This window comes from Galleria mellonella, unplaced genomic scaffold, assembly GCF_026898425.1.
Source record: "Galleria mellonella isolate WM207_F2 unplaced genomic scaffold, CSIRO_AGI_GalMel_v1 utg312, whole genome shotgun sequence".
In the NCBI taxonomy this organism is placed as follows: Eukaryota; Metazoa; Arthropoda; class Insecta; order Lepidoptera; family Pyralidae; genus Galleria; species Galleria mellonella.
In genome coordinates this window covers 10,008,375-10,035,362 of record NW_026442074.1, presented here as the reverse complement: position 1 = coordinate 10,035,362, position 26,988 = coordinate 10,008,375, and the positions used below count along the sequence as shown (strand labels likewise).

The following is a 26,988-nucleotide window of genomic DNA, read 5'->3' as shown; positions in this document are numbered from 1 at the left end:
TTTTTAAATGTCATTCCAGAGAGGGTTCTTATATTATCTGGAAGATTATTAAAAATTCTCACCGCCATATTATATGGACTTTTTTCACTAATATATATACACACTATAATTATATGCTTATTATTAATTGAAAATATATGCATTTGTCATTCCAATATTACATAAATTTCAATGTATTTATGTTTAAACTTTATCTGGAAATATATCAATAGGTAATATACATTTTTAAATGCGGGCACATAAGATATTTAGGTATTAAATAACTTTTTTTAGCTATGATATCGTCCAACAAGATGGATATATTAATTGACAGGGATTAAATGAAGCCATATTTTTGTTTATTCTATAAAATAGGCTTTCTACAAAAGGAATAGGTATATTAAATTTCATTATCGTTTGAATCGTTGAAGAAACCACAAATTAGACCAAGAAGTAACAAACTCACAATTTTATAATAGTGAGAATATGTCTACATGGAGGCGATATATAATAATAAAATAACACTAATTAAAATAATAAGGAATGCAATACAATTTAATTTTAATTTATTCATATTGAACAAAAACAGGTAGAATGTACCAAGTCATAACTACGCAGTTACGAAATGACACATTATTATTGCAAAATACATACACAATGTTTTCTGCTATACCTATTTTTATTATATTTTATTAATACATTGCTATTTAGAAATTTAATACAGGTAAGTTAACTAGATAAGCATAATATTATCTGCATTTCTCGAGAACTGTTTGTTCATTTATTCATTGTATTACGACTCATATTCTTGCAATATTCGCATCGGACAGACCAAAGAGACCGGCTATTTTAGTGCCTACGTACTCTTCTAACATTATTGATCCTTGGACTTTGTGCACTCGCCGACTGCGCATGCTCGTTGTGATAAAACGTCACGAAATTACATGACGGGATCGGAGCAACAGCTAACCAACGCGCCAGTTCGCTTGCGAATGCCGCCGTGCAAGTTTTGTGTGTCGTGTTGCGATAGGTAGGAGCAATTATTGAGGTTAAATATATACTATGCATTATTACATTTTACCGTCACTATTTCGTGTAGAATTTTTTGAGTTTTATTAAACGCAAGGAGACTGCCATTAAAGTTTATTATAAATTAATAAATGCGTGCCTGAAATATTATACTGCGATTTGTGTGTACACGTTTTGTCTCGATGACGTCAAACGTCAAAGTTAAGTCAAATCATGTCTGTATTGTTTGTGTACCTATTTGACTTTCTTCAGCTTTTTTAGCTAACTATACTTATTTATTCTTTTTGTGTTGAAATTGTTTTTGTCTAAATAAATATTTATAAAAATAATGTTGTCATACTTATTTATTAAAATACCTAGAACACATTACTTAGTTAACCACCTACAATAACAGAACAAGTAAACACTTATTCTGTTCTGCTTACATATTTTTGGAACTTAAATCGTCAGCTATAATTTATACGTAGTATTTTTTGCCAGGATTGGAAATCGAGCGTACCCATCTAGATACTAATGTAGCTACTTGGTTACTTGTTTATATTTAAGTATTACATACCTAAACTCAAAACTTCACCTGGGGGAAAAGGGCTTGTTAATAATGGGGATTAGTAGCCCCATTGCGAGCAATATACCCTGTCAGGTCGACCTCTTCGTGGTTCCCTGGAAACCATCGTGATTTTTTAGATTCATCACGGTGGGCTAACTGACCTGTTTCATCCTCGCTTATCATCCCTCACTAGTGCCCTGCAAGCGTATACCGATAGCGCAGGCGGGGTTACAATTCCATTATCATCCATAAAAAAAAAATGGCCCCATGCTATATTATTAAGCATTATATTCTATGAGATCGTTCTCTACTTGGTAACCCCTGAAAACCATGGCGAAGGATTGTTAGTAATGGAGTATGAGTCCAGCATCGGACTGGCCATATAGTCGAGGTGCCATTTGCCAGCCGGATCCCAGCCTGCATTCACCCCCCATAGATCTGACTTGCGGGGCTTACAGTGGCGCTACCAACTGGTGCAATTACCAACACCTACCCTGGGCTTGTGGTCAGCTACCGGGGCCTTTCCGGCCCAGTCCAACCGTGTGACTTTACCTGCAATGGTAGATAATTTTTTTTATGGGTGATAATGGAATGGTAACCCCACTCTCGCTATCGATATACACCGGCGGGGTACCAGTGAAGGATGATAGGTGAGGATAAAGAAAATCAGTAAGCCCATCGTGACGAATTCAATAAGAATTATTCAAGATGGTTTCCAGGGGGAACCGCTTGGATGTCGACCTAATATGCGACCTGGCATATTGCTAGCAATGGGGCTATCAAACTCCACTGCTAACAATCCCTTTCCCCCAAACTTGCAATGGTAGCACCATTGCTACCATTTTCATACCATTAGAAAAAAACCACTAGCAACTATAATGGACCATTCTTGGTGAATTAATTACAATCGGCAATTGATCTGATTTTCATTATCGGAGAAACCTCCACGCAGTCTCTTCTGGAAACCATCATATTTAATTCCAGGTGTATTCGTCACGATAGGCTAACTGACCTGCCTTTCAGGGGGAAAGAGATTGTTAGTAATGGGATCAGATCGACTTCCACGCGATTCCCCCTGGAAACCATCGTGGTTAATTCTAGTGGAAGAAGGGAAAGGGATTGTTAGTAATGGAGACTAAGAATCCCAATGCTAGCAATATACCCAACCAAGTCCACCTCCTCGCGTTTCCTCCTAGAAACTATCATGATTAATTCCTGATGAATTCATCATGATGGGTTAACTGGTCTGTTTTCATTCTCATTTATCACCCTTCACTGGTGCCCCACCAGCGTATCCCGTTAGCGCAGGCGGGGTTACCACTCCATTTGGGGTACATTCCATACGTTAAAAAAAGACCTGCGTTTCAGGGGGAGTAAGGAATTGTTAGTAATGAAATCTATTTCCTGACAAGTCAACCTCCACGCGGTTCCTACTGGAAACCATTGTGGTTCATTTTAGATGAATTTATCAGGATGGGCCGATGGGCCAACTAATGGTAACCCCGCCTACGCGGGGGGAAAGGGATTAGTGGTAATGGAAACTAAAAATCCCATTGTTAGCAATATACCCAACCAGATCAACCTCCACGCGGTCCCCCTGGAAACTATCATGATTAATTCTTCATGATGAATTCATCACGATGGGCTAACTGGCCTGTTTTCATTCTCATCTATCACCCTTCACTGGTGCTCCGCCAGCGTATCCCATTAGCGCGGGCGGGGTTACCATACCATTTTCACTCCTCAAAAAAAAAAAACCCGATCGTTGGAATTTTTGTGAGCAAGAGTGTTGCCAATTTAAATTTAGTAAAAATTACCAATGTTTGATAAAAGTATCGAAAGGAAGTAGGTAAAGGTGTGGGAAAAATGTATTTATACTAAATTGCGATAGTTATTATTAAAATAAGCAGAAAAATACATTGATGTATTTGTTTTTTTTTCATTGTCTTCGTTTACACTGACATAGTGATCTAGTAATAGTGGATGCAGACTGGAATAAATTTAGTAGTAGCAGATACAGAGTAAGGACTTTGTTTTGATTAGTAACTAATCAGTAAAATCATTCGAATACGAAAATTAGAATCTTACTATTTATTCGAATAACAAAATCATTCGGATTCGCCCATCGCTAGTCATATCCTTTTATTTTATGGAACTCCATACCAAATATTTACAAATCAAAAACACTATAATTTAAATAAGAACTAATTTTTTTACAAAATTTTATTTTTTTACAAATTTTATTACAAATATTTTAAAAGTATTTATATATTTTAAAAGTAGTTATAACACTTTATAGTTTCTTTTAATTTTTAATGTGAAAAATGAAATTGTTTCACTGTATAAATAATTTCGCGGAACCCTGATGACTTTATTACGGAACCCACTTTAGAAATCGCTGCTCTAGTATATTATTAATACATCACAATCCGTGATATTTAATACTAACGCCATCTAGGATATTTGTTCGTAAACAGAACTTAAAAGTAGGCATTCCAAAGAACCATGCGCGGACTATTTTTTTTTTGAGGTTTCATATCTCTGATATAGCAGAAAAAAAAAATAGATTGGTTTCTTTACTTTATATGGCTGTAGTACATGAATCGTTTTTTTAATTCGTTTGTGGCAAATACTACATTATACTAAGTCTATGGGCAAAACTAATTAATGCTTTATACTTGTGCAAAAAAAATATAACGCAAGACTATCCTTAATCTATGAGCACAAGTCATATTTATGCCAGTGCGACAATATTTTGCACGTTGTATTGAACCGATTTTGATAAAAAACTTTTATGAGGCCAATCTGTAAGAATATCCTTTCTGATAATAAAAATTCCAAATCGGTTTATAACTGCCAGAATTATAAGATAACAAACAAAAAATATAAAACTGAATTGAGAACCTCCTTCTTTTTGAAGTTGGTTAATTTAAAATTATAAAAAAAAAAATGGGATAATAGGTCAAAGAACAATGAAATACTTAGTACATCCGTGTACTAACTAGATATTACTAAAAAAATTCTAAAAATATTTTGGCATAATGGGCTTTGGATTCAGATATAATGGCAGCATAATATAATTGAGTTTAATTTTCGATGCCATTTTTACTTTTGGATTCTTGAAATTTTTCATACCAACGCCACCTATCAGTAAAATAAAAGACGGTGAAACTTTCAAATTTTCTTTAATCAATAATTTAAAGCTTACAGGAGACATTCTCTTGTATTACGTAAGGGCCGGCTCGAGCCGAGCTACCACGATCCAGATAAACAAAAATTTCGCCACTAATGACCGGTAATCGATAAGGTTGGACGCATCTAATGCGCCCGCGCTCTCACACAATCATTTTTAAGACCCTCACGCACAAAGCTATTCAAAACATGTGCTGAATAACAGCCCTTGTTCCTGTCGCTTTGAAGTGATACAATTCAATGTTCAAAGGCATAGGCGAGTGTGTATGTGTATTGCTTGGTTTAGCTGAGACGTGTCAGCGTACTTTGGACGGTTACAACCTATGCACTGTTGTCCGATGTTGGTACACACAAAATTATAATTGACTATCGAGCGATCTAGTATTCCGTGATCGACTGTAACCTAGTTCGAGTTTCGCAGTGGGGCGAATAGTAAATATTGTTTAAAAAAATATATTCAGGAATTTATAACACAAATGGGTTATAATATCGGACACTTGTGCTAATTCCAAAATCGTCATACAAAAACAAAAAGATCGCGATTGAAAAAAAAAACTGAAAAGGTCACCCTAAAATGTCTATTAACTAACAATAAGTGTATAGACATGAAAAATGACAAATATCTCTTTATTTACTTTCTCAACGTAAATCTTTCTCCTTTTCAAGAAAATGACTTAGTAACAAAATTGTTTACAAACACAACCATAGGCAGACATACATATACATATATTTCTTGCATACACTCACGCACGTACACACGCTCCGCACAGAATATCAGCCGACCAGATGAGCCGGACGCAGCCCGGACGAGGCGGGATCGTTACTAGTTCGAATGTGATGGCTCGTATTGTAATCGTCTTCTTGCGCCCGCGCACCTTGTCTACGACCGTCATGGAGATGTTGTTCGTAAATACTTTATGGGTAACATCTAAACGTATCTCATTTATTACTAACAATGTACATGCACTGGTACTATAGGGAGCTGACAGAGGGTGGGAAAATAATAACTAAATTTTAACTATAGTAGTAGTCAGTCTAAAAACTAGTATATATATAAAGTAATACACCAAAAACTGCGAACCCGCCATCAGCTTCCACCTTGTAGACCATAATCTGTTCTATATCTCAATTAAATGCATCTCTTTACTGTGACACTACAAAATTCAAACATGATGGCCTTATTTATCGAGTATTTTTAAAAATCTATAACAGTGTATCAATATGGATACAGCATAAATAATTGCAAGCAGCCAGAGATCTTAGATACAATATGAACAGTTTATAGTTGTCACGGCAATTCATTTTGATAATAAACTCAGCGTATTTCATGAAAACTAAAATTGATCCGGCCACTTTATGAGTCCTATAAATGAATTTACAATCAATTTAGATATAACACGCACGACGAAAAAGGTCTAAAAAAAAACTATCAAGTAATACACACGTTTGTTTGGTATGCCAGCTTCTATAATACTTCTTGAAGAGAGGGAAGGAACTTTTGTCCTATCTTGAACTGGCAGACAAGCAAATCTCCATACAGACATTAGTAGTTAGTTTTTACGTGCATCTGGCATACTTCTGTACGAGAAACAAGCATGTGCATCACAAATCTTTATCAAATACATCTAGATGGATCACTTTTGGTTGACAAGTTGTTTTTTAATACAAGTAGAGTGGCAATATTAAATTTCTTATCACAGTGTACAAGTTTAAAAGTAAATAAATATATAAAATGATGGTTTGTGTGATAAACGTCCGATTAGATTGATTGAATAAGTGCATCTCTTTTAAATTAGGCCATAGATTCCCAACTTTTTCTTGACCACAACATCCCTTAGAAGAAAGAAAATGTCGATAGTACACATTACAAATAAAAAAAAATGGGTAACGCTACCACTTTGTCTTTGGATCCGATGTGTAAGATCATATGAGATATATTGGATCTACAGTGATTTATCTGCGATATGGCATGCAACAGAGTTCACTGGGAATCGGGAATCTATGAGTTAGTTTGTCTGTCGTTTGCAGTGATACTCTCCATCTAGATGTCACACATCTATCTTTTCCAAACTGCCAGCAGTCTTGTCCATTGCTTTTCGATCAAATACATTCATTTACTAAGTATATAGAGTATTTTCCGTCGCTACATTACTCGAGGGTACACTGGCTCTTTTGTTACCATGCAAAAACAATAATTTACAATCATTGTTTGCACGCGCACTCGGTCTTTAAACCGACTATAAAAATAAGGACAATAAATAGATAAATATAATAAGAAAAACTATACACACATACTCGAAAGTGCTTTAAATTAATACGTTCGAAAATTTCAACTAGATCTCGTTGGTATTTGTAACACTTCTACCGTCACGTAGAATACATAGCAGATTCAGCGACACATGTAACTCTGTATAATAATGACATATGTTGACCAACATTTAATAATCGTCCGATCGTCGCTATGTGAGCCGTTTCAAATACAATCAATTGGACAGTACAGTCAGATCTTTGTCTTTTTTTGTAAACAATCCTAAAAGACATGCCCTTTTGTCCTTGTACAACCGATTATATTTTATTGTTGTTCATTACTTCTTATATCTTCATATTATAATAAATAAGTCTTCGAAAAGACATGTCAAGATAATTTACCAAATAAGACTAGAGTTAACAGTGTTGTAAACACACGTTGGATTTACAATCTGACATTGATTAAAACAACAGAATACTGTCCAGTATTTTAACGGTGTCAACCATTTGAAATCAACTTTAGCTGCACACACGTAAACCATGTTTTATTCATCATACATATACATATAATTTCCTGATTATGAGTCCTGTCTACCAAACACACAATTTTGAAACCGTCGAGTCCTATCGATCGAATATACATAGTGAGACCGTGAGTCTGGTTAATTAAACACAATTTTGAAATGTTTGAGTCGTTTCAAACTTTCAACACACAGTTTTAGAGTCAAATCGATTTTTGAGTTGAACGGATGTGTGTGGATACCACTGGGTGGCCACACGGAGTGTTCTCTGTTCAGTTGCGGACAGGCGGCGCTGGCGAGTGGTGGTGCCGTTCCAAGTCCTCGAGGGAGAGCGCGTTGGGCACGTGCACGGAGGGCAGCTTGCCGGCGGACGCGCGCGCCAGCAGCTCCGGCGAGAACCACCGGGCGAGCTGGTTGTCCCCGCCGCCGGACCCGGCGCCGCCGCCGCCCATTTCTATAACACAAGTGCACATGATAATGTTTAACTATAATCATTAGTACCATACAACCATACCAGACGCGTGGTCTACCAGCTAAAATAGTCGAGTACACCCAAATCTGAGTTAATTTAGGCAAGTTAGTGTCCTAAATAGGACCGACCAGGAGTCAAATGTTTATTTTGTTTCCTAAAGGTAGAGCTTGTTAGCGTAGTGTCAGGTTACCATTCCTTTACCATCTAATCAAAAACATTATTAGAGCTGGGTTAAAAGATTTTGAATCCTTTAAAATTAGACTCATGTATGGAAATTGTTCGCGAATGGAGTCAAGCAACGAAAGAAAGCTCTTAAAATGTTTATATTCGGAAATTTTGCCGTGCAACAAACAAAAACTGTTGTATATAGACAATTTTCAATTTTTCACCGCATAATATTGTTTATATTGTTGCTACTTGTGAAAACCTATTAGTGGCTTATTTTGTGATCCTAAACTGTATCTTTTTGCTCTAGTGTAGCCTTGGTTTTACTATGTTAAATAAATAATTACATTTCTGTTTTACCAAAGCTGACTGGGAGAGTTTTTGTCATTCTTGTTTGCCATTCTAAGTTGTATAAAAAAAAAATTAGTACACGGAACCGCGGGATACAGCTAGTATACAATATATATTTTACTAACCGCTCAGCGTCCTCTGGTGTGATTGCACGAGCAACTGTTGCAGTGTCGCGCCGCTGGCCACGCCGCGCATGTTGTTCACATTATTGTACTGTGGATGATAATTTTTTATTTAATTTTATTTACATATTAATATATATACAATTTTATAATACATATTAATATTTTATATATAATATATTCTTTATTGCACTAAAACATACAATAATAATAACAATTAGAAATAATGAAAGTACAGGTGAATTTACCTCTAAAAGAAATTTCATCTGGTTAACCTAATACAGTGACATAGGGGGGAAAGGGATTGTTAGTAATGGAGACTGAGAATCCCATTGCTAACAATATACCCAACCAGGTCGACCTCCTCGCGGTTCCCCCTGGAAACTATCATGATTAATTCCAGATGAATTCATCATGATGGGCTAACTGGTCTGTTTTCATTCTCATCGATCACCCTTCACTGGTGCCCCGTCAGCGTATCCCGTTAGCGCAGGCAGGGTTACCATTCCATTTTCATCCAATAAAAAAAATACAGTGGCATAGGAAGTAGTGAGTGGGCAGCAGTAGTGCAAAATAGAAATCTATACAAAAATATTAAATATTTACATCCTACCATAAACCTACATATATAGATGTAAAATAAATGAGATCATAATGATAAATAATATAAAGTGAATATATATATATATATATATATATATATATATATATATATATATATATATATATATATATATATACACAGTAATATATTAAATTGTATATATACACACCGACGGGGGTACCTGCTGCCTCTGCTGGGGATGAGCAGGGAAAGGTCGGCCGCCACCAACCATTTGCTGTAACACAAATTATATAATTATTACTAATGGTGTAATGTGCAAGTAAATTTACTGCGTATAAATTAACTGTCCACAGCTGAACATACGCCACCCCTATTGAGAAGGGAGAAGGGGAGGTGGTAGGGGTGCCAGTAATTTCCACGCTTGGCAGGTGAGTTGGCAACTGAAGTTAAGCTTTGGTGATGTTTTAAAAGAGAAGCTACTGCCACTATTTCGACCGTTTAGTTCCCTTAGTCGCCTCTTACGACACCCACGAGAAAAGGTGTGGGCCCTATATTTATTCTATGTCGGAACTAGACGACAATAAAAGAATTTACTGCATTGAATTAAAGTTTAAATTTAAGTGAAAAGTTAGACTAAGTGGTGGAGGGAGGGAGGTCTTCCCACACTGCTTTTGTTTCTACGAGTTTCCCGACTTAGTTACTTATTTTTACATAATTTAGCAGCTTAGCAAAATTTACAGTGTTTTTTTTTTTTATATGTGATATACACTTAAGCATTTCCAATATGAACAGAAAAGATCGAATGAAGGCAGTGACAAAGGTGAAGAATCTAACAAACGAAATGCAAAACTAACCTGTTGTTGCGTGAGATACTGCTGTTGGTAGTCGGCGGGCGCGTAGCCCATAGGGGGCGCTGCACCGCTTTGGTTGCCCTGCGAAACACACCACACAATAGTATACTTAATTACCTATTAAAAAACTTATATATATTAAGATGGACGCCATTTCACTTTGTACAAAAGTCGATTGCTTGAGTACCTCTGTCTCTTTCATGTTTCTACCGTGAAGCATTTGTGTTTGCATGACTGTGTTTCGCTTTGAACTTACAGGGTACAGAGGAATAACACCTGAATCCTCAGGAATAGCAACGCATGGAGGATATTATCATGGGCGAAACAGTACACTCTGTTATGTCCATGGTACTGCTCATGTCTATAGGCATCGGTTACCACTTTCCATCACTTTGTTTGCCATTCTAAGTTGTATAAAAAAAAATTGAAAAAAGAAAGTAAGCAATAAGTAGTCTTATAAAGAATTTAAAAAATCGGTTAGGTAGTTATTGAATTTATTTATTACAAACAAACAAATGTACAAATGTTTAGATTATAAATATAGATATAAATCCGCACCAGTGGGCTCATATCATACCTTAACGATGGGCCTCCCCTGTGGCATCTTCATAGGCTGCGCCCACTGTTGTTGCTTCGGACTGGGCGCTTCAGATTCCTTCTCCGCTGTCATTTTGCGCAGTACCTGTAACGATACGACGCAAGTTCATGAGTAAAACTGTCTAAATTAATGTTTATATGTTAGATCGTAACTTGGCTCTTTTTGCCAGGTTTAAATCACTCCAAAGCCCTGATTAAGGGTTATTAAGAAAATTAAGATATTAATTTCTTTAAGTAAAACAAGGGATCTCACTAGACACTGTAAACTAAACAAGCATATGGCCCAACTAGGCTTACGCACAGAAAGTGTTAGCAGATTTTTTCACAGTAAGGAAAAAACGTCGCAGCATTTAATGTATGACTGTAGTCCAATCATACATAAACGATGTATCTCCTTTGGGAAACACTCTTTATATCCTGAGAAGATAGAAAATATCGCTACAAAAATCAACTTAAATTTCCTATCATTGATAGAATAAGCAGGGAACTTTAAAAAAAAGGCAAGCATAAAAAATCATGGAAAAGTCGCAGTGTCACAGTTTTTTTTTTTCCTGAAAAAGCCCATATTTCAACAATAATAATAATTATGGTACCGTTTTGTCATCAATGACAACCTCGTAGGGCGAACCAGAAATTTTATACAATTGTATTTTGTTCGATGTAACACTGGCCTGGCCCAATTCAAATTAAACTTACCGAGGTGGGTGTGAAAGAGATGGGCGTAGACTGTTTCGGTTGCTGCTGCATCTCGTGCCGCCGGCGGAAGTTCTCCTTTTGTTCTTCGAGCTTCTTCTTTATGAGTGCGCCCTGCATTATGGACTGCGTGTGCGCGACCAACTCGCGCGGCGACGGGATGCGAGCGGGCACGCCTGTTCAGAACGAACAAATTGAAACCATGCGTATAATGAAATAAAGTTTATATTACAATACCCAAAAAAATTTAACAATTTTAGGGTTCATATGAGTACATTAATTTATCTACACCTCTAAATACCTGGACAAATTTGGATCTCGAGTATCAATTATTTAAATATGTCGTTTTTTGACATAGTGTTATTTTATTTTACTTATCGATATTCCTTGTTGGGAACGGCTAGCTTTCTCTATAAAAGGAAGATATTTGCCTATTATTACCACAACAAAAACTGTATGAAACTTTTACTTTAACCTATTTTTTCTTTTTTAATAAAGAACATATCCTTTACCCTGAAAACAAATATCCAATGCGTAAAGTCAAAAAGATGTGATTCTAAATTCGAATTATAGGGGGGAAAGAGATTGTCAGTAATGAGGTCAAATAGCCCCATTACTAGCAATATATCTTGTCAGGTCGACCTCCACGTGGTTCCCCCTGGAAATCATCGCGAACAATTCTTGTTGAATTCGTCACGATAGATGGATAAATGACCTACTCCATCCTCACCTATCATCCCTCACTGGTGCCCCGCCGGTGTATACCGATAGCGCGGGTGGGATTACCATTCCATTATCACCCATTAAAAAAAAATCTAATTATATACATTCACATGTTTATAATATTCATAAATAATCTGTTGAGTGAGTTGAGAGAATACAGTTGAATTTAAAATTCAAATTTGAATAATTTAGATTCGAATATGATTTTTTTAAATTCATAAATTATTTGAGTAATATGTATATACAGTATAATAATATAAGATTTCCATAGCAAATACACTACCTGGATGATGCACTGCTAATGTATTGGGACTAGTGGCCATTATGGGCGACACACAGTATGCTGCGTCCGTGACAAACAAACAACTCGTTATACGCATCATGATTACTCAATATCACATTTAAAATAAGCAAAGTTATAATAAATCGAAATCCAGCTATAGTATATAAAAGTTGTATAGTATAAAAATATAAAAGATTTGTCTTTTATATTTTTTAACCTCATTGCACCTACCAGTGGGAGACTTTGAACAAAAGTCATATGCTTGGGCACCTCTGTCCCATTCGTATTTCTAATGCGAACCAGTTGTATTTGTATGGCTGTGTTTCGATTTGAAGGGTGGAATATGGCAGTGAATTTACAGGGTACAGAGGAATAATACCCGAATCCTCAGAAATGGCAATGGATGGACGAAACAATATACTCTGTTATGTCCATGGTACTGCTCATTTCTATAGGCGACGGTTTCCACTTTCAATTAGGTGGGTCGTAAGCTTGTTTGCCATTCTAAGTTACATAAAAAAAAACTATAAATCTACAGAATATAGTTAATAACGAAGGTAGAAAATAAAAAATGTACGAGGTAAAAAAGGGAACATACAGAAGGGAATTTTTTACCGCTCGCGTAGTGGTTACATGGTAAAACCTAGTAACTATCAACACAGATTTGTGATTGGGCAGCATGGCGTCACCTACCGGGGTGCGGTAGTGGCGACAGCCGCAGCGGCTGGTGCGGCGGCAGCACTAGGTGCGGTGCCCCCACTCCGCCCACGGGACCCACGCCCGCGGGCAGCGGCGAACCGCCCATCTGTATACCGCATACAACAATTCTATTATTACCGAAGTGTGGAACAGAGATGGCTATAAATTGTCCTTAGAGAGAGGAGGGACAGATCGATATATCGAGGATTATTGTTCAATTGTTAGTAATATTCTAGTTTTTCCTAGACACTGCAGTGTAGGGTTTTTTTCAAAAAGGGTGTATTAAGGTAACATCAAGCTCGGACGACATACATGTGACACCCCTACTGTTGCAGGCTACAGTGACCGTTTATCATCAAAGGGGCTGTATGCTTTTTTAAACACTTTCGTGGTATAAAAAATATATTCTGTCAGGTCGACCTCCACACGGCCCCTTCTGGAAAGCATCGTGGTTAATTCTTGTTGAATTAGACATGATAGGCTAACTGACCTGTTTTCGTCTTCACCTATCATCACTCACTGGTGCTCCACCAGCATTCATTCATTCCATTTTTATCGATTAAAAAAAAATCTTCAAACTACTTGTAAACGAGAAAGTTTATGAGTATGTATGGATCATAATTGGTTAATATTTAATAAGTAACATGAAAAGATTGGTAATTAAAATAAAGTAAGATACTTACCGATGTTATATGTTCCTTTAATTTCTTTTTGTTTTTTTTTTTTATGTATTACCATTATATTTATATGTAAATATGTACTGTTGCGTAAATTTGTATTTGTGAATGAGATGTATATATATGTATATGTGAAGTTTTGGGAACAAATGTAAAATTGAAACATGTATTTTCGGATTTAATAAAAATATTATTATATTATTATTATTTCAAAGTTAAATGCCTGGATTTAAAGGATTTGAAGAATATTCGATACATAGGGATGTTATATCCTAACCTTACACAAGATACTATACTGTTTTACTCGAGTAATACCGCAAGATATAGCTTCTATAAAGTAAAAAAAAAACTAGTGACATCACCTGTCTCTGTTGTTGGTAGAGCCTCAGTATAGTCTGTAGGAGTTCCCGGTGGCGGCTCTGCAGGCCGGGATTACTTAACTGCTGGATGAGGTGTTGCACGGTGATCTCGCCTGCTTTTAGACCTGTCACAATACAATCAAATATAATTATATGGTTAACATTAATAAACTGGTCATAATTAGTTTCAATTGTAACTGTATTGTATACCAGGGATTCCAAATCAATCAAAATTGGTCGTACCTACGTTGAATCAACGACTATCAAAACGTTTATTACATCTAGATAGAAAAAATCTCAAAATAATTATAGCGACAATAACGGGCCATTGTCCATTTAACAAACATTTATACACAATAGGAGCCACAGACAGTTCTCTATGTCGAGGCTGTTTCGACGCTGAAGAAACGGCTCCTCACGTAATCCTAGAATGTGATGCTGTGGCCCATCAACGTTTAGAAATCCTCGGAACGGTGAGGTCGCTCCGTAAGGTCTGTGAAGAACCCAGGAAGCTTCTGCGCTTCTGGGTGGAGCTAGATTGGCTGTACTAGCCACGACTCATACGCACAACGGCCCAAATGAGAGGCTAAGCGCGGAAAATAGAGTCTTTTTCACATTCACATTCCAGGGATTCCAAAATTCTTAAGATAACGAAACACATGCCAAATAGAGGTTTTTTTTATAAAACACCGTATCAAAAGGCCGCGTGGTCCCGGTATAGAATAGGCCACCCCTTCCTTTTTGGGGGGCAAAGGGATTGTTAGTAATGGAGACTGAGAATCCTATTGCTAGCAATATACCCAAACAGGTCCCTCGCCTCCTCCTCCTCGCGGTTCCCCCTGGAAACTATCATGGTTAATTCCTGATGAATTCATCATGATGGGCTAACTGGCCTGTTTTCATTCTCATCTATCACCCTTTACTGGTGCTCCGCCAACGTATCCCGTTAGCGCAGACGGGGTTACTATACCATTTTCTCCCAGCAAAAAAAAACCTTCCTTTTCCGTAAATGTCGTAAGAGGTGATTAAGGGAACCATTAATGGTCTAGAGAGGATGTCCCTCTCAAAACATCACCAAAGCTGAACTGCGGTTGTTTACCAGAGGGAGACTTTGTACAAAAATCGATTGCTTGGATACCTCTGTCCCATTCGTGTTTCAACCGTGAAACAGTTGTGTTTGCATGGCTGTGTTTCGGTTTGAAGGATAGGATATGGCGTGAATTTACAAGGTACAGAGGAATAACACCTGATTCCTCAGGAATGGCAACTCATGGGGGGGTACCATGGGCGAAACAGTATACTGCTCATGTCTATAGGCGACGGTTACCACTTTCCATCAGGTGGACCATCAGCATGTTTACCATTCTAAGTTGTATAAAAAAAAAAATACCTGCCTGCCAAGCATGGAAACGGAGTAAGTAAGAGGCTAAGCCATATTAGTTATCAAAAAAAATCTAAGTTACATAATTTTAAAGTTATTTTTTTTTTTAAATCGAGAATATCTACAGTTAGCCTGTTACTCAAATACAGGTAGACGTCGACTTCAAGGATACCCTGGTTAAGGTTACTTTTAGTGTTACCATAAATACAAATGCTTACCATGTACAATCGCCTGCGCCTCGGGCCTCTGCAACAGTTCTCTGTCCGCGCTGTGCATGCCCATATCTAGTGGTGGTTGCTGTTGTTGTTGTTGCTGCTGTTGCTGCTGCTGTTGTTGTTGTTGTTGTTGATGCTGCTGCTGACGCTACAAACATAAACGTAGTGTAAAGATTAAAAATACAATCATAGAGGCGGGACAAAAAAAACAATCAATTACACTAGTGTGTGTGAAATGTCAATGTGTGCACGTGATAGTTCTAAATTCAATTGGTAGTTAGAACATAGATTTTTTCTTATTTTTTTTTTAATATTATATAATGTAATATGTTAATAAATGTAGAGAGGTTACTTATATTTCCATAATAAAATGTTATTGCAGTCAGTAAAATTTTTGTGTCTGTCTGTCTGTCTGTCTGTCTGTCTGTATGTTCGTCATAGAAACAAAAACTACTTGACGGATTTTAACAAAACTTGGTACAATTAAGATCTGTCATCATAGAATACTTTTCACACAGTCAGTCAGCAGTAAATATTTGGAAAACGAGAGAAGTTACTCTATTTTTAAGCTTCCGTCGCGTGTGCAGCCTTAATGACCACTTTTTAAAATGTAAAAATGTCCACCCGTGCGACGCCGGGACGGGCCGCTAGTATGTTAATAAATGTAATTACTTTCGCATATATTTTATTGTTGGACACACAACACCTAAGATCGGTCATCAGCGACTGATTTTATAATATTAATTTTATAATATAAATATATAAAAAAAATATAACTAAATAATTTGTAACCTCCTCCCTCCTTCCAGGAATTATTAATGTACCTACATAATTGGTAAATTATAAGATAGTTATATATTTAATTTTTCGTTTATTTTATATAAATGATGCCGATGATGTGGTTGTGTTAATGTGTGATAAATGTAATTTAATGAATCGATGTAATAATCAGCTCAACTTCTCGGCAAATTTGCATGTTTATATATTTTCTTTTTATATAGTAATGTAGATAGATAGATAGATACTCTTTATTGTTTCCTCCAAAAGATTACAATAGTAAACTTATTATAAATATAAACAATTACAAGAAATAATCAGAATGAGAAAACAATGGGCGACCTTATCGCTAAGAGCGATCTCTTCCAGGCAACCTTTGGATGGAGAGGATGTATATTTATTTATTTTATTATCTAACACTTTATTGCATCAAGTAGAAAACTAATAATTTTTTTTCATACAACTTAGAATGGCATATATTTATTTATTTTATTATCTATTCCTGACATATATATATATATATATATATATATATATATATATATATATATATATATATATAAATGTATACAAATATATATAAAAACAAATATATGCATAAACATACACATATTGAATAGCACATATACAAAAGGAAAGAATGACGAAGTACAATGAAGAGAGAAGACAGGAAAATAATACTAAAGAGAGAGGTAGTAGGATTTAACAGAAATTTTGAAGCTATAATTAATGTTGTCAGTGGTACAATTAATCACATTTAGACGTAAAATTATTATCATAGATAATCTAAGTGCTGTAAGTAATACAAATAAATTATCTATCTATCTGCAGTGTGAGTATATTTGTCGTTTATATAAAGTTATTCATTTATATATGGAATTTTAGTATGTATGTATATCAATAACCATGATAGTTTCCAGAGGGAACCGCGAGGAGGTCGACCTCGTTGGGTATATTGCTAGCAATGGGATTTTCAGTCTACATTACACTTCCCCCCTACACTTTTCTATGGTTGACTGGGAGAGAATGCTTTTAGCATTAAGTCCGCCATGTACACATATTTGTACTAATGAATAAATAAATAAATAATTTATTTGCATTACTTACAGCACACAAATAACAATACAAACATACACATAATACATACATACACAGTAAAAGACTAAAAGAATGAAAAACACAAAAGCAATATCAAATAAATAAATAAATATAAATAATAATAAAAATAAATAAAATATATACCTGAACCTGTAGAAGCTTGTATAGGAGCTCGGAGGGTATCTGCGGCTGCTGCTGGTGCTTGTGGTCGGCGCCCTTGTTGAGCATCTGCAGCAGCGTGGCGTGCGGCGGCTGCTGCGGCGGCTGCGGCGGCGGCGGCTGGTGCGGCGGCTGGTGCGGCGGCTGGTGGTGCGGCGGCAGCGGGCGCGGCGCGGGCTCGGCCGCCGGCACCGCGTGCCCGCCCGACACCTGCGCCAGCTGTGACGTCACACCACACTAGCACTAACGGCTCGCACACACCGCACACACCGCGCCGCCGCCTCGCAACCACGAGGAGGGATTACGACCGCAAGTATTTATCGATACAAGACACTATACCTTACCTTGTCAGGTGGACCACAACTTGGTCCCCCTGAAAACCATCATGCTGATTTACAGGTGTATTCATCACGATTAGGTACCTATCATCCCTCACTGATGCCCCGCTAGCATTTACCGTTAGCGCGAACAGGGTTACCATTTTATTATAATAAATAAAAAAACTTAGCCATGCCGCATATGAAAGATATTTTTTTTTTACTGAAATTTCTTTTGGGGAAAATGTTAAGTTTTACTTTTAAAACATTCTCTCAAAAGTATTTTAATTATTTTAACTATACTACGCATAGTTTTTAAATAATGTATGAACTCACAAGTCTCTTGAAGGCGGAGAGGTCATGGTCAGGCCCTGGATGGTGTGCGGAAGGGTGTTGTGGCCGCAGGCGCGCCTCCAGCTCCTCGAGGCTTTGCATTTTGCCGCCCACCGAGTTCGTAACTGTACGAAATAAAATCACTGTAAGTAACAAGTAGATAGGTATATGAAAGATTTTATATTTATCATTATTTTAGCCATTATTTGTCCACTGCTGGACATAAGCCTCCCCCATAGACTGTCATAAAGAATTGTCCTGAGCCACCCGCATCCACTGACTCTCTGCAATGCATTTGAGGTCGTCACTCCATCTAGTGTCCTACATTGCGTTTTCCCACATTTTATATTATTAAAAAAATCCATAACAACAATTGAGAATGCATCAAGATGATATAGAATCATAGATTAAGATAATTAAAGATTGTGTCCCATAAAAAATAACCGACTTCAATAGTGAAAAAACCAGTTATTTTATTTAAAAACTAAACTAATGAATCAATTTTGATATCCTTTCAGATAAAAAAAAATCCAAATCGGTTTTAAAATAACCGTGTTAAGAGGTAAAACACAATATATATAATCAAATTGAGAACCTCCTTCTTTTTGAATTCGAGATTTTGAATTAAAAACTAGTCGGGCTTCCTCAAATTTAAAACGTAAATAATGGTCTTATACAGTGTCACCCACCTGGCCTCTGCTCCGCATTGGCATTAGCTTGCCGCAACAGGTCCAACAGCGAGGGCAGCCTGCCGCCGGCAGGGGGAGCGCCCGCCGGCGAAATGGGCGCGAACACGTGCTGGGGAGATCCACTGCTGGCCATATTGCTATTCATTGGCGGCTGCTGTGGCGTTGAATTGTCTAGGTCTAGAAGAACACAAATATTTATTATTTATATATTATTTATTTTATTTATTTAATACTTTATTATACACACCAATTATTCATAAAAATATGACAGAGGTAATCAAATGTACAAAAGCGAGCTCAACTGTAAAAGAGTTCTCTTCCTTGCTGGAACCCATTTGTTTTTTTATTTTAACAATCACACAAATTACGATTTATTTATTTGTTATTTGCACAGGACAGCTTTACAGCAAAATATTTAACAATAATAATATAGATTATCAAACCAAACCTTAGGGCCTTACTGGAGTAGAGTGGCGGAGGATAGAGTTCAGTGGAGAGAGCTGGAGGAGGCCTGTGCCAGGTGGCACACCGAATTGAGAGATATATTATAATAAATAAAAAGGGAAAATATGTCTTACTAGGGTTATAGAGAATTCGGAGTAAAAGGGGCTTATATATATAATATAGATTATTGCATTTATTTCACAAAAAATATGTTAATGATGTGCGCTTGCGTTTTGATGATGAACAGATGATATGATGATTATGATGATGATGATGATGAATAAATTATGTGATGATGAATATATATATAATATAGATTAAATACTGCATTTATAAATTTAATGTAATGCACTTGGATGTTTTGCGAGTAAATTGAGCTCAAGATCCGGCTCGACTAGTTTTTACCAACAAACCAAATGTTAGAAAAGCAAAATAGGTATAATATCAATCCAACAGTATGAGCACAGTAGACACAGGACATATACTAAATTGCATATGCATATAAGTTAAATTGATTAGATAAATATAATAAAGCCTGTACATAAAAACTAGTCAAGCTAAATCTTGAGCTTGAATTACATCGCAAGTGAAATAAATGAAATGTGTAAATAATTGTCTGTTAAAGTATTATATATATATATATATATATATATATATATATATATATATATATATATATATATATATATATATATATATATATATATATATATATATATATATATATATAGGTAATTTAAAAGTACAATAAAGAATAATTATTTATTTAATAACAAACATCATCATATGATACAAAGACTTACCATCAACCATGTTATACAGTAGCCGCTCATAATGCCTATCGTTGGTCGGACTTTCGCGGCGGAACCATCGGCTGAAGCGACTGCCGCCCTCAGTCTCACCACTGCCATTCTAATAAAAAAAAAAAAAAAATTAAATAAATTACAAGGAAATAGTACTATATTTTACGATTTTTGCTTATTAATCTCTACATAGACAGATACAAAAAAAAATTTGTATCTAAAGCTTACACATCAAATTATAGTTAAAAGAGGCAATAATAAACAGTACAAGTAATATATTTTTTATGCAACTTAGAATGGCAAACAAGCTGACGGCCCACCTGATGGAAAGTGCTAACCGTCGCCTATAGACATGAGCAGTACCATGGACATAACAGAGTATACTGTTTCGCCCATGATACCCCGCATGCGTTGCCATTCCTGAGGACTCAGGTGTTATTCTTTTGTACCCTGTAATTCCTGTAATATGTAATATCCTGTTATAAGCCTTTACACTCGCATACGTCGTAATCACGACGTAGTGCAATCCAAGTCGAAACGTCGGCAATAAACAAACACGTATGTACGTACTATTTACCTGTAAAAGCTTTTTTCACATAGCGTTAAGTCCCGATTGTATATTTAAAATATGTGTAAACAACGCGAAAATTTAAAAGTAACTAATACAAATAATTTTGGGACATAAAATATAGCTTAGAAATAGGGCACGCGTGTGGCTCAAAAAAAAAATGCAAAAAATCCTTAGTTCTGCTTTTTATAATGAGGGTATTAAATTTAAACATAAGGTTACTAAGAAGTCTCGTTTGGTCCTTCCTTTCCTGTTGGTGTCGAAAGAGGCGACTAAGTGATGGGCAGCAGCATCCTTCTTAAAACATCTCCAAAGCCTAACTGCGGTTACCAACCCGCTTGCCGAGCGTGACCTACTGGCAAAACTCCCAAGGTAGAGACTTATGTTCAGCAATGGATAGTTGAAGCCTGATATGATTATGATAAGGTTACTCACAGTAAGTACATCAGGTATGGAGTCAAACTTGAGAAACTCATCGAGATTGAATTCGGGATGTTCATTGTTCGGCTGAGATTCTTCATTCTTCGAGTCCATATTTGAGTCCTTTTCCTGATTACAATGAAATTTAACAATGAAAAATTAAAAAATTAAAAACATATTATAAGATTTGGTTTTGGTTATTTTGTTGGAAACTAAAAAAAATTAATACACATTTATTATATTTTTTAATTTCAAATAAAGAATAAATAAAATTGTCATAAAAAAATGGAGAATAAAAAATTAGCAGAAAATTCATAAATGTATTCATAAGTTATAGATTCGTTCCTTTGGTTGTTTTTGTTTTTTGTTTTGTTACAAATCTCATACAAAACATTGCTTATTTATTCTTCTTATAATTTATTTTTAGTTCTTATCTTATTAATATAATAAAATTAGGAAATTTGTAACTATTGCTAGATAGAAAGATATTTTTTTATGCAATTTAGAATAGCAAACAAGCTGACGACCTTTCCACTTTCCATTAGTTAGTTAGCTTGTTTACCATTCTAAATTGCATAAAAAAATATATTAAAATATCTATTTATACATAATGTACAATCATTTTAAGAAAAACACAGCATGCTAGTTAACCCTTCTTTGCATGATTTTTTTTAATGGTTAAATATATATCAAGGAAATATAATTCATAATCAAAATTAAAGGAAAAATAGTTAAAAAAATAAATTGGACGACTTTGTTTTGTTTTTTGCAATGGACATTAAAAAGGTATCCAGACACGATCAACTTAAAATTAACTTGGTCTTTTATATAATTTTTGGGCATTCAATGTTATGATGGAAATTTCCACCATTATGCAAAGAAGATGTAAACAAATAAACAACAATGTAATTACACTTGAGGTATTTAAGATAGGTACAATTTTTAATTTCAATAAATAATTATTTAATTTTTAAATACTAATAATATTTAGTTAAAATAAATTAGATAAATAAGACTTTTGTTAATCAATTAACTGCAATGTTTTATGTACTGATACATGCGGTTGAAACTGCGGGACGCAGATAGGTAAGGAGTGTATATAAAACTAAAGCTATATGTACATTAACGTTGTTCACTTGGTTGGTACTGTTGTTGGTGTTTATGTTGCCGTTGGTGTTGGCGGCTGGCTGCGAGTGTTGCGAGTCGGCGGGCGACGCGGTGTCCCGCCACCGCTCCGACCGTTCCGCGACCGGCGACCGCGACCCGCCATTGTTATTCCATTTCTGTACAAACAAAATAAGAATGAGATATATCAGTACTGCTACAATATCTATAATAATAATAATAACTTTATTGCATAACCATGATTGTAACAAACTCAGCACTGGAAATTACAGTAAAAGTAGATACGAATTCATTTGTACATTTGGATCAGTTTAAACATCTGTGCCTGAACTAGGTTATAAAACCTGTATCTCAGACAACAGCGCTCAACCCTCATTACATAGTATAATATTAGTTCAGCTAAATTTTAGTGCTACATATAGAATGTTGATTTTATATAAAGTTAGTGTATCTAATTATAACAATTGGCAATAATGAAAATTGTGAAATAATGTGCTCCCTGTGTGTAGAGTGTAATTTGAATGTATGTGTGTGGGAGAGTGTGTAAAATTATTTGTAATCTATGTATGTATCTATATATTGGGAGATTAATGATGAAAAAAACGTCTTTAACTATTTCAATATCGCCCATACCAGTTGGAGATCCCCATTTCGATCAGGTTTTTCATTACGGTATTATATATTGGATAAGTGGTATTTAATACATCCACAATTGTGATAATTTATAGATATTACTTTATATTACCCATCTCTAGCAAACAATATAGTAAACTGTAAAATAACGATACCGTTCACAAAGATATTTTTCAAGATACCAGATCGTGATTGGAGGAACAATAAACAAGTATGTCATATATAAACTGTACATTTTTGAACTAACAAGAAAAAGGTGTAAAAAAAAAAACATGGATCAAAAAGAATAATATAAAAATTAAAATATGTATATAAAAAAGGTCGGCTGGTCAAGCTGTCAGTAACAAATAATAACTTGAACAGTCGCATTTTACTATTAAAACGATGTATATAAATTTTTTAGCCAATCACATATAAAAGGCTGATTAAACGACCATAAAAGGTCAGGGGGCAACCATTTGACATGGTAAATACTGTCATTGGATTGTAAAAGTTCTTGTCCAAAATTTTTTCCTTTTATCTTTTAATAACGTACTTATAATAGGTAAGAATGTATTACAATAAAAAAAAACTGCTTTCAATTAAGGGAAAACCTACCTGGTTTTGATTTAAATAATAACCTACTGAACCGATTTTGATAAAAGTTCTATGGCACAAATCTGGAATTATATCCTTTCAGATAAAAAAGAATTTTCCAAATCGATTTATAATATAAAAAAATAATACAACCGTATTGAGAACCTGGGGGCCTACCATGAAATTCCGAAGTTTCGGACTCAATTTCGTGTTTTTGTTCACACCTAAATCGGGCCAGTAAATGGAGCTTAACATTTCGTTCGTAAAATCAAATCCTGCCATAAAAGTCCCAAGGAATAATATTTTCATATTTTTAATGTTTTTCAAAGATTATATGTAATTTTAACATTAAATTTGCGTTTCGTTCGGCTCCGAAATTTCGGAAAACATTTCATGGTAGGCCTTCTGCTTCTTTATGAAGTTAGTTGTGGAACATAAATCTCACCTCAGTCTCTTTGTTGTTGCTGTTCTGTTTGGTGTTCTTTTTGGTGGGCTCGTCGAAGCCTCGCAGCTCAATAGTCTCTAGCTGAGATGTGGGCCCTCCACTAAACCTGTGTGATAAATTAACAATTTCATATGATTTACTATATAATCTAACCTTTTTTAAATATCTTACATACATTAAATACTAGTCTTGTACCGCGACATCGTCCACGTAACCAGGATATGTTTACTGACTGGGATAAAAAATAACTGAAATCCTTGTCCGTCCCATATAGTATGTATATCAAAAAAGTGACTGATGAAGCTCTTAAGCTTTGAAGGGTGGGATATGGCGTGAATTTACAGGGTACAGAGGAATAACACCTGAGTCCTCAGGAATGGCAACGCATGGGGGGTATCATGGGCGAAACAGTATACTCTGTTATGTCCATGGTACTGCTCATGTCTATAGGCGACGGTTACCACTTTCCATCAGGTGGGCCGTCAGCTGTTTGCCATTCTAAGTTGTATAAAAAAAAAAAAAAGGATTTATAGTAATAAATTACAATTGTGCAAAGCATGGACCAGTCACTAGTTAATAACTTTACTAAAAATTCTACAACAATTTGCAATTTATGCAACTGTATATAATATATTTACATAATTTGTATAACTTTATGGGTTTTTTTTTATCAAAATAACATTCTTACCATTCGGGTTCATCTTCCTTCTCAAAGCGTCGTTGAGAGAAGCGACCACCAGATCTGCGGTTGTCCTCTCTGAAAACAATAAATACACATAATCACTACATAGTATAAAACAAAGTCGCTGTCGCTGTCTGTTCGTTGTTATGTATGCTTAAATCTTTAAAACTACGCAACGGATTTTGAAGCGGTTTTTTTAATAGATAGAGTAATTCAAGAGGAAGGTTTATATGTATAATAAATGCATAATATTGTAAAAAAAACACTGATAAATTTAGAAGTTTGTAATGTAATGTCGTAAATGAACACATTTTACGAAAAAAATGGCTTATTTACAAAGTAATTTTAAGCAATACAACATTAATTATTATCCAATTAAGGACATTAAATACATTATCTATTTAATATAGATCAATATGGCCCTTATTACAGCATGTAATTTAAATGAATATTTCCGAAGATATTACAGATTAAACATACAGGGACATAGCGGTGCGGCGGTACCGGCCCGGCCGGCGGCGCGTGCCTATATAATAGCGCGTCCTATAGTTCTGATGTGGATAGTAGCAAATAAAAAGCAAGTAGTTTAATAAATTACCGTGTTTTCTCGTTGTTGAATCGATCGTCCCTTTCCCTCTTGATGTCAGAGGAGTAGGAGTCTCGGGTGAATGAACGACGGTCGAATCTGAAGCAAACATATCTCTTATATTACACTAGTTCAACTAAAAACATAAAAACGTTACATAAATAAATGTATTCGTATTGCTTTTTTCATAATCACTTTCTTCCCCTTTTAGGGTGGGCAGGAACTAATGATTTTTTTTATACAACATAGAATGGCAAGCTGACCGGCCCACCTGGCCCTACTGATGGAAAGTGGTAACCGTCGCCTATAGACATGAGCAGTACCATGGACATAACAGAGTATACTGTTTCGCCCATGAATGTGACAAATGTGATAATTATAATGTATGAAGTTGAAAAGTAGGGTAATGGTTGCGGCGTTGAGAAGGAATGAGTGCCTGCAATATTAGGGGTGACACATGCGCTGTTATGCGCAAACAATCTTAGATAAACTTCTATTGAGGATGTCACCTGAAAGCTGCGCGTAGCCAACCTTAGATTCAAAGATTCAGCTGCTTTGTGGCCTTTAAATAAAATATCTGTAAGATTTTTTTTAGATATTTTTTTAAATATTTTCTTTATTTTTCTATTTAATTTAACTTACTCTCCAAAAATAAGTATAATATTGTCTGGTATACAAATTGGGAATCTGTAATTAGCTAATGTATGGTGTAAACATAATATTTTTAATTATTCTAGATATAAGCTGTTGATTCCAGATGTAATATTAAAATAATACAGGTCCGGGCGCAGGAATTCGCCCTCGTACCTGTCGGTGTTGGGGCGGCAGTCGCGGTCGCGCGGCGGCCGGTACGGCTCCGGCCGCGGGTACTCGCCCTCCTCCCAGGCGTTGCTCGGCACGTCTCGCACCATGATGCGCCCTGAACCGATGCGTCGCCCAACTACAACAAACAACCACCCGTTATACACGTGGAGAGAACGGATTGTTAGTAATGGAGAGGTTAGCCCCAATTGCTATTAATATACCAGGTCGACCTACACGCGGCTCACTCTGAAAACTATCGTGACTAATTTATCGTTGAGTTCGTCACGATTATCGTGGAATTTATGCCTTTTCATCCTCATCTATCACCTCTTACTGGTGCCCTGTCAGTGTATACAAATAGCTCAGGTGGGGTTACCATGTCATTTTCACCCATTAAAAAAAACGTTATACACTGGGGCGAAAGTATTGTTAGTAATAAGTAGGTTAGTCCCCATTGTTAACAATGTACCTTATCAGGTCGACTTCCACGCGGTTTCCTATGGAAACCATCGTGACTAATTTATCATTAAACTCGTCATGATGGGCTAACTGACCTGTCTTTTCATCTTTACCTATCACCTCTCACTGGTACCACGCCAGTGTATACCGATAGCGCAGGTGGGGTTACCATGCCATTTTCACCCATTAAAACAACCCATTATACATTTTCCATCGACATCATTTTACAATTACAATAGGATACAACAACTCCGTAGATGTATGTATAATTAACGCCCCTGATAATAGTACAATAGAATAAATTACAAGGCAGTTCAACAGACTGTAAGACTGAATTATACATAAAATCAGCATGTATTAAACGTTTTATATAAATTTAAATTCACATATTGGTGAGATTTG

At 35.7% G+C, this 26,988-nt stretch overlaps 1 protein-coding gene across 5 annotated transcripts in view; it reads right to left on the bottom strand.

Moving 5' to 3' along the window:
* Positions 1-4,724: 4,724 nt before the first annotated feature.
* The window catches only part of LOC113523295 (eukaryotic translation initiation factor 4E transporter-like), a 37,737-nt gene continuing 15,473 nt past the window's right edge, over positions 4,725-26,988 (bottom strand). For 2 of the 5 annotated variants that reach the window (XM_052895898.1, XM_052895894.1), the window contains exons 5-24: positions 26,131-26,263; positions 25,336-25,422; positions 24,744-24,812; positions 24,056-24,161; positions 22,398-22,559; positions 21,292-21,405; positions 20,289-20,397; positions 19,042-19,218; positions 18,356-18,477; positions 17,688-17,921; positions 15,672-15,816; positions 14,076-14,197; positions 13,031-13,142; positions 12,338-12,397; positions 11,335-11,507; positions 10,619-10,723; positions 10,045-10,122; positions 9,399-9,464; positions 8,629-8,716; positions 4,725-7,969 (exon numbers count right to left, since the gene is read on the bottom strand). In XM_052895898.1, the coding sequence (XP_052751858.1) occupies positions 7,788-7,969; positions 8,629-8,716; positions 9,399-9,464; positions 10,045-10,122; positions 10,619-10,723; positions 11,335-11,507; positions 12,338-12,397; positions 13,031-13,142; positions 14,076-14,197; positions 15,672-15,816; positions 17,688-17,921; positions 18,356-18,477; positions 19,042-19,218; positions 20,289-20,397; positions 21,292-21,405; positions 22,398-22,559; positions 24,056-24,161; positions 24,744-24,812; positions 25,336-25,422; positions 26,131-26,263 (2,444 nt within the window). In that variant the 3' untranslated portion in view covers positions 4,725-7,787. The remainder of the gene's footprint in view (positions 7,970-8,628; positions 8,717-9,398; positions 9,465-10,044; positions 10,123-10,618; positions 10,724-11,334; positions 11,508-12,337; positions 12,398-13,030; positions 13,143-14,075; positions 14,198-15,671; positions 15,817-17,687; positions 17,922-18,355; positions 18,478-19,041; positions 19,219-20,288; positions 20,398-21,291; positions 21,406-22,397; positions 22,560-24,055; positions 24,162-24,743; positions 24,813-25,335; positions 25,423-26,130; positions 26,264-26,988) is intronic. The other 3 variants (XM_052895896.1, XM_052895895.1, XM_052895897.1) reach the window with 3 other exon arrangements.